The 12,790-nt window shown below is 39.6% G+C and overlaps 1 protein-coding gene across 4 annotated transcripts in view; it reads right to left on the bottom strand.

Annotated features, from left to right (window-relative positions):
- Positions 1-12,790, bottom strand: part of TENM3 (teneurin transmembrane protein 3) — a 383,293-nt gene that overhangs the window by 17,084 nt on the left and 353,419 nt on the right. For all 4 annotated transcript variants that reach the window (XM_042811517.1, XM_042811518.1, XM_042811520.1 and 1 more), the window contains 2 exons: positions 1,086-1,261; positions 267-502 (listed from right to left, as the gene is read on the bottom strand). In XM_042811517.1, the coding sequence (XP_042667451.1) occupies positions 267-502; positions 1,086-1,261 (412 nt within the window). The remainder of the gene's footprint in view (positions 1-266; positions 503-1,085; positions 1,262-12,790) is intronic.

Below are 12,790 nucleotides of genomic sequence, written 5' to 3'. Positions count from 1 at the left end.
AATAAGAAGTGAAGGCAAATCTAAAAATCATCTTTTTATCCTTTTTCTTTTCAAGTCATTGCAGGCTAAAGCCAGTGTAGATTTTACAGAAAAGAGTAATAAGGAAGAAGACACAAAGTAATAAAAGCAACAACTTCCAGATCAACACTAAGCTTACCTATGGTAAATATTCTGTGGCTGCTGGATGGCAGTATCTACAAGAATGTGTTTATCTTCCTGTAAGTAAGAATGCAGTAGACACTACCCATGCCTGTTTGCATGCTTACCCTGAGCTTTCGGCCAAATACGTTGACTTTTCCCTGGGTTTGCTCCTTCCGAAATCGCCACTCCACCAGGTTCTGCCCATTCTCCCCTGGCAGAGTCATGTTTCTCTTTGCCACTGTTGGATTGGCAGTGCCAGCCAAGACATGCGGCTCCGTCTGGTAGTGAGAATCCAGGCCACTGGCATACAGGATTCTGAGTGAGCCATCATAGCCAATCTGGTAGCTGTTTCTTAACTGATCTGAAAATGCAAAAGAAAACCAAAACAAACAAACAAATAACAAACAGAAACACACATATGTGTGTTAATTCTTTCTTTGTCCTGCACTCCTTATACACTGTATGCACATAACACCTTTACCTTTACACACTGGAAATAAAACCCAAGGATGAGAGAGATGACGACATCCATATCGTATACACACATATCACAGGAAAACACAAATGCCTTTGGGACATACCTTCAAATTCACTTAAACACTTAAGAAAAATCCCACCTCTAGAGTATGGCACAAAATGTATTCTCTGCTGCTTCATTGGACATTTTTTGCCTCATCCTGTGCCTGCTGTGACTACTGACTTTTGCTAGGATGTGGCTGCTGGAATCTCATGTTCTATTTTAAAGCCCAAATCTCACTTAAGTTATTTGATTAGGAAACATTTAATTACACTTTTATTGTACCTCCTTCCTTCCCTGAACAGATCTTTTTATGTATCACCTCCTCCTCCAAACATTAGGAATGTAAAGCTTCTGATTTGAGCTGCTTGTACTACAAGAAATTTGGTTTCAGGTCAGTATCTGAGAAATCCTTTGTATACAGTACCTTGAACCATGGTGTAGAAAGAATCAATTGATGATAAGTTGGAAGTGATGCTGACATCCTCCTCTCTACTGGATGATTCGATGTCCACTGTAATGGCTCTTTCCATTTCCCCATGAAGGTTAGTGACAACTCCAGTAGGGAATGTGACATTTGTCAGACGGCCCTCACTATCGTAGCTTAAAAAACAAAAAAGTTCCTAAGTGATACATGGCATGGAACAAATTGTTTTCATTTACAAGTAAGACGAATCAAAATACCAGCTACTCAGAATTGCTAAGGCACGTTTACTTTTTGTGCATGGGATAGGCACAGCAAAGCCTTCAAGCATGCTTGGAAGCAGTGAAAAGACTGTTTAACATAAAGGAGCCTCAGTGGTGACAGCAAGAGCAAACAGATGGATCCTCAGCTCCACATATTATTCTTCGAAGTGTGACCAGATCCCGCTGCACAACTGACACACCATTTCAAAGGGAGTGTATTAGTCAGTGCTAAATTCTGTATCATTCTGCACTCACTCCCTAAGACCAGAATAGATTTTTGCTGTTATTGTAGGAATTCTCACAGACTTTTCCTTTGGCCCTTCTTAGTCCTTCTTGGCTCTGAGTAGGCAGAGCACTTGCACTCCCATTCCTGAGCACTTAACATCCTTTGTATTATTCAGAGAAAGGATCTTGGGTAATATTTATTCTACTACTTAAGCTATTTGTTTGTAGCTGGAAATCATATAATATGCAACTCATTAGCTTGAGAACTGTGGCACAAACCATGCAGGAGGTGTGTTTTCTGTCTTTGCTGACATTTCTTTAAACTAATAGCTATATAGTCATTTATGTATGAATAGGTAGATACAATGCCAGTTAGTGAAATAGACTTAGGACTTCTGAAGCATATCTTTTCATGTGCTGTGTTTGTTAGGTGTACTCCAGCTATTAATACCACAGATAAGAAATGCACAGCTCCGTGTATGCGAAAAACAAGACAAAGGAAGTGATCCCATCAGAAGTACTGCACTTTCTGACATTCAAGTAAGTGTGATGGCATACTTCCATCAGGTTTTTCAAACACCAGACCAAGAGCATGCTCAAACCCACTGCAGTCTTAGAGTTCAGAGGCAAGGTATTGTGTAAGCTTCAGGTCACACAGCTGCCTTTGAGATTAGCTCCTCCAGTATGACAGCCTAGATTCATCAGATTAGGTGTTCTACGGAGGCTCCGAGTTCACAAGTATAGTCTCTCTGTATCTGCAACAGAGAAAAACATCTAAAGGGTGATTCAACCCACCTAAGACCTATTTGCTGTCTGTAGCTGCCCATCCATACCACAACTACGTAGGAGGAAGCTAAAGGAAGCTTTAGTCTCCCAAAGTCCTTATAACACAACCCTGCATATCCACAACATGTGCTAGGAACTTCATACTTACAATTATTATCAAAATTGCTCCCTTTGAAAGAGAAACCCCTCAAAAAAATCCCCAAAACTCCAAGCATATCACTGAGGCTACAGAAACTCATTTTTAAATGGGGAGAATTAATTCCAAATGGTTTTAACCCACAGTACTCTTACTTTCTCTGAATATCATGAGCACTGAACGGATTGCTGTAACTGAAAAGATTAGGTTAAGAATTTTCTTTTTCCAGTTTGCTTACTCTGTAGATGACAGCTTTTTGCACACAGTCATTTTCATCCTTTTAACACAGTTGATTTCCTTTGTTTATGAGAGACTTTCACTTAGCAACAGGGAAAAGAAAAGAATGTTTGAAAATCAGAAACCCTTCTGCAAGCCAGGGAAATCAAGTGGGAAAACTTGTTTCTTGAAGTTAAGTATATTTCAAGATAAAAGTTTCCTTTTTTTTTTTTCTTTCCTTTTTTCCAGGGTGTTTCTATTCCTAATTTTGGCTCTCTTTCACGTACAAGACTTGGCAAGCAGAAATACTGCATGTATGCAAGAAACTAAAACAAACATACCAACATTCCTTGAGCGTAAATTTGACTGCAAACCCATTAATGACCTTTGGTTCCATAATTTTTTTTTTTTTCACACACAACTTCCCTCTTTAACTCCCAGGGGAATATACATTCTCCAATTAGTGTCCTTTTCTGTTTTCCACTTCACAGAGGAATGCCTGAAAATACTATCAAGTTATCTTGTTGGGAACTACTTGCATCCTTTGATTCTAGGAGCCAAGTGCCAGTTTTCGTTTTGACCAATGCTTCCTAAAGCCATAAAAGGTAAGATTTTTCTGTGAGAACTTTTTGCTCTTTGAATCACAGTATTTATGAGAAGTTATATTTCTCAGTTCAGCACTTGCATTGAAAAACAATATGCATCAGTAGCTTTCAGTAGTGTATGGCTTCACTACAGCATGCAGCGCTGAACATTGCTATTCTTGTTATATGCATTCTTGCTTCCACATTATTTTTTTTTACTTTATGTGTATAGATCCTGAACTGGTCTCTTCTTTCATAAATACATAAAACCACAAGTATCAGATAAGCAGCTATTATTATTGCAGAGGGGGAGAGCTCAAAGATCAACAGAAATTCATGCTACTCATTCATGTTCTTAAAAACACGTCCTGAAAGTGAAAAGAATCTAAACAGTTGTGATTGCTTGATCCAGGCATCCAAGTGCAGGAAAAAAACATGAATGAGATGTGAAAGGTAAGAACAGAATTTCTCCTACTTTTATAGCCAGGAACAGAAAAAAGGCAATAGGTCTTTTCATAACTTACTATATACTCCATTATGTGATGGATTATAATGTGTGCCCTTCATCCCGTTCACAGCACGTTGAATACTAAACTTACTTTTATACTTGATATCTTTTTGCTGACAATGAAAGCCTTATCAATGCTCAACGTAACAACATCATTCATACCTTTGGGCATTCCTATACCATTTTTCTTATTACATCCAAATATCCTTGCATTCGGCTGCCAAGGTGAATTTATTCATCCAAGTTTGTCAGTTTTAGACCAAGAGATTTCTTTTATCTGTCTAGTGTTCTAATATTGAAATTGCCCTAAAAGGAATGAGACGTAAAGTCTATAGGGCAAGCACCTATATTTGGCATTTCACAAACACTTTGATCTTTTCATCCAAACACAACTCAAGTACACGTTACTGCTGAGCCCTCTGACCTGTCTCCTGTGAGAGGCTCCATGGCAAAGCCATTCAACCAACCTCTTGCATTCCTCAAGAGAAGGTAGCACATCAGCTTTTTAGGAACCTAAACCAAAAATTGCATTTACCTCATGTGTTTTAATCCTACCAACCCTATTTCACTCATTAACTCAATGATCTTCTTGTCTGGCCGGTAACTTCAGAAGACAGAAGTAAGGACAGGGGCATCACCTCTTGCTGAATTTCCCTTTAGATCAAATTTGTTTCCTTCCTTAGGATGAACTGCCACTGCTGGCTAGTTTTCCTCTTCTGCAGTGACAAATCCACAGAGATAATGATTATCAGCTTCCCAGATTCTTGACCTCTTGCTCTTTACCTGCTGGAGATCTCTCTTCCATTGTTCATCTTCTTTAGTTTTAATTACATTCTGTCCTAGACCATTTTTCTGTTCTAGTCTATGTAGGACACTTTTCATTTTGCAGTGATAACTTCCTGGTAATCCTTGTCACAGATGGAAATGTCCTACTTTCTTTATTTCTGTCCTGTTTTTCATGTGAGGTGCCTCTTAGTTTGGAGCACATTTAGCTTGACCCCAGCTTACAAAGCATTATTAATGTTCTATATTGGAAGTTACTTCAACATGAAATAGGGAACTACAGAAATGAGGTGTATAGTAAAGGTTGCTGCTAAAGCCAATAGCTAAGTTACGACTGATGCTGTTTTTTCCAGAGACCTCTGTAGCATATTCCTGTAACAAAATATATTTTTTTTCTGTTGTTGTAAACATGTCAGGTTAAAGAGCAAGGCATGTTGGTTTCTGCCCATTTCAGATAACAAGACATACGTGCAAATATATGTCATGTATTTCAATAAAGGCTGGTTATGAATTACACTCTTAATTGGGATACAGTATTAGAGAAATGAGGCATGAATGCATTTCATAATGCAGACACGTATAATTTTGACGGTGGAATGAAAAGAACTGTTACACACTCACTCAGCATACGCCAGGCATTTCCTCTGTGCATCTTGAATTACCAAGAGTGGTTAGAAATTTCACAGAACATTACCCTACTTGTTTCAAGGTGTTTGTAGGAAGGCTTTAATATCAACTTGCTGCTTACTGGTGGGTGAACACAGGAAGTTTAAAGTTCACTTTCCACAGAGCAGTGTGGTGTGGGGTTTGTTTAGATGTATAATCACTGTGTTGATCCATACTGAAGATCTACCCTAACCTGGTGATGAAATGCCTCATTGAGCTTGTTGAGGCCATTAAGTTCACATTTAGAATAAGGACTGTTAAATAATGTTTCTCATTTTGCAAATCCCTTCTTTCAGTTGTATCTAGCCTTTCATAACATACTTCAAATGTTGTCCCTCCAAAAAGTTAGTTCACAGTTTGAAAACAGCAGAAAAGAGAAGCCACCCTAAGTCACCTGGATTGGTTATCACTGCCTTGCTAAACCAGTGACAAAATGGTCATCCTAACTGATGAAGAGGAAACAAAAGCACAGTCTGTATATAATTCGTTTCTCTGTCGTTTCATTGCTGGTCTGGAAGTCTCCTGTCCTTCACTGTTAAAAAACGGAGCACAATAACTTACTGGTAGCTCTGTTCCAACCATCTTTAACCATTACGTGGGCTGTCAGAAGAGAGGCAAAGACCCTCACCTTCAACATTATAACATTATAATTTTCCCCGTTAGCTCCATTTCTGAGTTGCTTTCCCAATTTTGATATGCATTTTTGCCTTTTATTTATCTGAAGAGTGACTGAATAATCCTGCTAAGAATGAACAAACAAAATAATCTACACATGCATGGATAAACAAACAATTTTGCCTTTTTTTTTTTTAAATTTATAAACTTACTGATATACATACATCAGTGGATCCACAACTACTCATTTATAATCTGCCTTCTTAAAAATAATATTAATTGAAGCACCGTATGTACAGATTCTTTTATTTGCACAATGTGTATTTGAACTCAAAAAGGTGTAACAGCTTACTTGTTAACTCATAATATTAAACTATAACTTTTAAGTAAGTATTAAGTAGATTTTTTTTTTTTTTTCAATGGAACCATAAACAATGAGATAGCTGTATGTCTTTCTAACATTCCTTTTTTTTTTCTTTAAACATAGGAAGAAGGGAACAAATATGTCAAAAATGATAATTTGATGTATGTACGTAGGCTTGTAAGTTATGACAAGCAGCTTGATTTTTTAAAAACTATTGTCTGATACTGGTGGCATTTTTCTTTTGTTCTTGCTTGGAAAGTTGTTAAGCACAAGAAAAAAAAAATCAGTATTCTTACCAATCTTACAGAACTGTAAGTATGTGAAAAACATCCTCCTTTATCTTGCTGCCCTACCCCTCCTTTCTTTCACCCTCCCCTCTCAACCTTCTCCATATCCCATCTCAAGCACAGGAGGAGTGAGATGGAGCTGATCTCAAACAAAATACAGCTAAATAAAAATCACAGAAAATAGGTCTTGGAGTGGTGCTTTAAAGGACCTGAAGTAAAATGCAGCCTGAAATCCAACTCTGGACAGGAACTTAGCTGTTACAACTTGATTTTAAAATGGAATTTGGACAGAAAATACAAACTCATAACATACAGAGGCTGGAAAGGCACTAAAAGTCTGTTAAGTATCAGCTAAATTTCTCTGTCCTCTCTATATCAACAAAGTGTCAGAAAGTTCAAACCTAAATTTGAGCAGATGGTCACCTTCTGTCCCTTTGTCTCATTGCCGCTTCCCAGTCTTCATCCCAGTTTCATTTGGGATAGTCTGATCCAACTGTTTGTTACATAATTCAGGTGATGGTCTTTTATCTCAGCAAGCTGGTCATTATGAATGTTTCAGCCCGTGTTTAATGAAGAAATTACCTGAGCTTGAAAGTGACTGGCAATTTTTCTTTTCACCTTCTCCCATAATTACTGCAGCATTTGAGGCTTTTTTGTGTTTCTATTTTGTCATAACTTTAAAATTTTCAGTCTTTTCTGTAAACAAGCATTCAGTATACTAGACATGCAAAGAATTCATCTAAATTCTTGACAGCTGTAAGTCATCTGCAAAACAACAGGCACACTCTAAAACCACAATCACTGCAGAAAATGTCTGTTGGAAAGGAGCTCCAAGCAAAGAACCAACACCTTTCTCCCCCTTCCTCCCCCCCTATAGCTCTCTCCCCTCCAGATCAAGATGCTCATTTTCCACTTCATCACACCACAATGAGAACAAGCATGAGTTCCCCTGCACTTCCCTAGGATGACCATTGGACAGCCTAATCCAAAATGACTCCCAGATGGGTGTTTTGGGGGAACAGTGTTTTGCAGTGAATGAAGCAATACATGAGTTTATTGTGACTTCATCTTTTTGCCAGAAGAATGCCAAGCCTTTTTACTTGGAACTTGCATGAGACTGCGATGTTGCAGTCTTCTAGCACTGCACTGTTTGCTGTGATAAACACCTGCCTTCTATATCCTTTTAAGGACTCCCATCGCATTTCTGACACAGTACTTACACACACAAGAGGCTGGATAAACAGGTTGTGTGAGGGATGCTGGCTCTCTGAGAAGCAGTCAGAATGACTAGTGTATGCTGAGGGGGAAGGGGTGCACTGGGAGCAGCTGGGCACAGGTGGTGTGACTGAACTTAGAGGCATTACCTGGGGATAGAGCAGCTTCCTGAAGTTGTGGTTGCTCCTCACCCCTTTTGAACACTTGTGACATTTTTTAACGGAGTGCAGCTGATTCAAGGTCAATAGTATCAGGATTGTTTGTATGAGGATGAGACTACATTACAGCAGGCAGGCAGCCACAGACCCACAGCCAGGCTTTTATCTATAAGACCTCAACCCTCATCCCTTGCCTTTCCACTTCCCTCTAATGGGAACTCACCCCCCATCAGCCCACAGGGTCTGGGCTCATGTTTTTGCCGAGTGTGCGGGGTGAGCACCCACCCTTCAGCAGCTCCCTGTGCATGGCAGCTTTGATCTCAGGGCTCCCTGAGGCTGCTTCCTCCCCTCTTCCCTACGCCATCCATCACCGCGCAGATAAACAATGCGCCCTGCTGATATAAATACAGGAATATAGCCTGTCAAACAGAAGAAAAGTTGGTGTGTATGCACTTTGTATGACAGATTGGCCCTTGCTCTAAGGTCTGCTTACAGTATCAGAGCTGAGGCCTTCCATGCAAAAAGAAGCAAGTCTCCTCAGTCAGACATTTTGTTTACAAATAAGTTACACTGCTGCCTTTTTCCTCCTCTTTTACGGTAAAAATTATCAGTATTTTTACAGAGCCGCAATAACCAACTTGGACATAATGAACTTAATAAGTTACATTGTTTGAATATTTAGCAAAAGGAAATCAGAATTATACAGGTATGTATTTTTTTTTAGGACAGCAGATTGCCCAGATAGTAAAAAATATTGCTAGATGCAGGTTCTGTGCTTAATTTTGAATAGCACTCTTGTTCCTTGGGTGTTGAGTCAGACCCACCCAGTGCAGACTTCAGAACTGCCCCATCCTTGGAGAAAATTGGGTAGGACTCCCAAAGAAGCTCATCAGTGTGGCCTCACTGAGGACATGCCCTTCTACCCAAATTATCAATTTCCATGTTAACTGCAGCAACTTCATTAGATTAGTAAGTTAGAGTTAATTCAAGTTAATAAATGTTAAATTCGCACTAATAAATTCAGCACTGATTACTGACAGGTATAAGCCTTATGGCTTTGGAAATACAGCCTCCTTTGAAAAATAGGTTACAAAAGCCTAAAAAATTGCTCTCTGTTTTCCTGCAGGAGACCCACAAAGGAGATATGTGAAAGGCAGATGGATGCAAAGCACAGAGGAATTGGAAAAAACGGACAAAGACCAAAACAACATAATGGCATAATGACTGACCAAATCTTCAGTAAAACTGACCATCTTAACCACCTAATCCAAAATGACTTCCCTCAGAGACAGGTATTTCAGGGGAATGGTGCTTTGCATTAAAAAAACAGTGCCTGGGGAAAGAAATGATGAAAGATGAGGCTTGAACAAGAGGACTTGAATACAGCGTGACTGAAAAGTGCTGTTGACATGAGGTCTGCAACTGCCTTTCACCACTCAGTGCACTGGCTTCCAGTGAAGTGAGCGTAGGGGAGAGATGGGAAGCTTGGCTGTAGCCTCACTGACTTTTATTTGACATAGAAAGCGAACATGGGATAAGAATATTAGCATGAGGATAACTGAACAAATGGTATTATATTCTTGATAAAGCCAGAAGCAAAATGGATACTTTCAGAAGTGTAATCAGAGTTGATTGGATTGACAATTCAGGGCATTTATGTCATTAATAAGAACAATACTGTGTGGGTTTTTTTTGCTGTACTATTCTTCTAAGTGCTTTCCAAAACCACAGAGACATCATATGCTGATTTTCTTGGCAGAAATCAAAGCTTCTCCACTCTTCCTCATACATGTAAGATGTAATGATGTTGATATGTCTCCTCAGGGTTGCTATTTTGATAATATTACCTATTCAGTACTTTCTCAGTTCTGCTTTTATTACTTAGCCTAGTTTTAAGGACAAGGAATAGCAAATATTCAACAAAAGGGTAGAGCAGTTCTACTACTGATATCAGAACAATTAGGGGACAAGTGCAATGAAAAATTTTACGTTGATATATGATGGTATAGATGATTTTCAAAGTCTATTTAGTAGGATGAGTGTGAAGCAGCAATGTGGCGTGCAACACTGACAGCATGGCCCTACTGTACTATATGACAGTATAGTGCATTGGAATTACAAAATTTACTGTGGAACTGAGTTATGTTACAGATAAGGAAACTGTGAGACCATGACATCTATTCTCATCAAAAGGATGTGTAAGAAATCAGAAAAGCTTCTTAACAGTTTTATCTAAAGAAGGAGTATGGTGAGTACGGACAGCAAGCACAACTGTCACTAAGATCTCCTCAGAAATGGCATGCTGCATGAACACAGTTATGTGTCTGTGTCATCGATGGGAAGGTTTACAACATGCAGTGTTCTTCAACTTGCTGTGACCACTCATAAATTGAATGCATCAGCTACATATTTTTCTTGATAAATTCTCTTGGACAGAGGGAATATTTAGCTGGTTTGGATAGAGGGAAATGCTAATGGCTTCTTGGCCAGCCTTGTGTCCATGGGTCTGTGTAAGAGGGAGAGAGGTTTTGCCTACAGGAGTTTCAATTTGTGCCATGTTGAGAGGGAGAGAAACACCAAGTTTTGATTAACAGAGAACCAGACAGTCCCTGAAATGTACTTTAAGAGGGAAATATGCATAATGTACACTGGATTTGGATAGGCAGTGTGGATAAAGAAACATGTGCACAAGGACTGGATATAAAAAATATCCCCCCAAAAAACTTAAGAAAGTATTAAGAATGAAGAGAATGAGCATTAAGTTGCTTGAGTAAATAAAATATTGAATGATGAGAGACACCACGCTTACTTGGTGTCTTACCTAAGACATGGTTTGCACGCAGGGGCTCATGAGAATGCTACAAAAGTCAGTGCAGGAATTTGAAAATCATGTGAACAAACTCATCTAATTTAAGAATATGGTTACTTACTTCACAGCTACTACACTGTAGACAGATGAAGCAAGAAGCTGCAACAGTAAAAGCAAAAGGTACAGAAGGCTGTTGATGGTAAAAGAGAGAATAATATCTAGAGTGCTATGAAACCAAAGACATTCAGAGAATACTGTTTAGAGTAGATGAAAAAAAAGGAAAAGATTGCAATTTTTGTACAGAGTCCTGGTATTTGTAAGAAAACAAAACCAGATTTGAATGAAAGCCCAAAAATTGCAAGAAATAGACATTAGTCATTTTTTAGATACTCAAAGTACTGAAACACAAATGTGATAGAAAAATGAACACAAATAGAAACAAATGAACACCCACAAATTGAAAGGAAATCATACACAAATGCTAAAATTGCAACGTGAATTGCAGACATCCCAATACGTAATAAAGCAGCAACTGATCTGACACTAACTGGAAGATAATTTGTATCTGATCAAGATTAAATATTTGCTTTTCTCTAAATTAAATCTCCCAGTAGAAGTTCTTTAGATTTTTTACAGGCCAAATCTCAGTATTTCCAAATCAGACTCCACAAGAAATCCATTAAGATGAAGCAAGAGAAAAACTGCAAAATATCATCAGCTCCCTGTTGCCTGATGCAGACAGTTACAGATCATGTGTCTGGTACGTGGAGAAACTAAACAAGTCCACGCCAGAGGCAGTGTCTTAGTCTGAATCACAAAGTTTTAAGGAAACCACAGCACTGAATGCATTGTTAATAAAAGCGTAATATGTAAAGCATGATGCTCTGCAGCACACACTGGAAATAGATTTCACCTGCAATTTTCTCTGTTAAATTATTGTAAGGATAATTTCACATTCTGCACAATTTCATCACCTTTCCAAAATGGCTGGAAAGCTCATTAATTTAACTGTGGGAGCAAAGTAAACTTGTAAGAGCTCTGCTTGCTAATGTCACTCTCTTTGATTTCTGTTGCATTCCCTGGGAGACAAGAATTGAGCGAGAGAGGGTGGAGAAGAATGAGAAGACAAATGAGCTCAGGGCATGAAGCGCCCGGGGAAGGATTGGATGGACTGTCAAGAGTTACAGGAGGGGATTGAGAAGAAAAGCACCTCTGGGAAAGGGGGAGGCAGGGAAGCCAAACGCCTTAAGAGAAATAACAGGAGACACGGGAAGGAGCAAGATACCAACTAGGGACATCTGGAAACCTAGTAGGACAGGAAGGGCTGGGGAGGCAAAAAGAGACATGGATGAAAGGGAGTGAAATTGCAGGGAAGAGAAGGAGGCGTCTTAGTGCGGATCAGATATTTATTGCCTGCTGACATTGCTCCCAAAAGGAGAGTGATGTGAATGGGGGAGAACACAGGAAGGAGATAATGATCAGCAGCTACTGGAAATAACGCACCGTATAGGGAACAAAGTTATCTCAGATCAACTACAGGGGTGAGAGAAAGCCGAAGGCGATCCCATACAGTCTGCACCTTCCAGGGAAATGGAGGCACCAGGCACAAGTCAGAAAAGAATGCAAATGCCTGGAACTGCATCATCTATTGTCTCTGGGACTGATCAGTCGGCTCACCTCAGCACAACGCAGCCTGCAGATGCCCTGTGGCTCCAGTCATCTTGATCTGTCCCAAACCATCCTTAGTGGGGAGACACCTGAGGGCCAGGCACACAGCGTGGACAAACACCACAGCCTTGACAATGCAGACTTCCATCTAACATCCCTGTTCTGGAATACTTTGCCCTCTTAAGCATCACCAGCCACTCTGTTAGTAGTGGGGTTTTAAAGCATTTTCAGCTGAACTGAAAGCCTGGCTGGCCAGAGCTGGCATGGCGGGGCATTTGAGGAGACCAGGAGTGCAGGCTGTGGGTTTGCCTCCCTCTAGGGGCACTGCAGGGCCCTTCGGTTATTCACTTCTGATTACAAGTGTTTGCAATTTTCATTTAAAAGAGCATATAAAATAGAAAGATTGCCATTGTGTCAGTCCTTCC

The sequence above is a fragment of the Centrocercus urophasianus genome, unplaced genomic scaffold (assembly GCF_019232065.1).
Source record: "Centrocercus urophasianus isolate 14NV4802_14NV808 unplaced genomic scaffold, USGS_Curo_1.0 seq_13, whole genome shotgun sequence".
NCBI lineage: Eukaryota > Metazoa > Chordata > Aves > Galliformes > Phasianidae > Centrocercus > Centrocercus urophasianus.
This window is presented reverse-complemented; position numbering and strand designations above follow the sequence as displayed.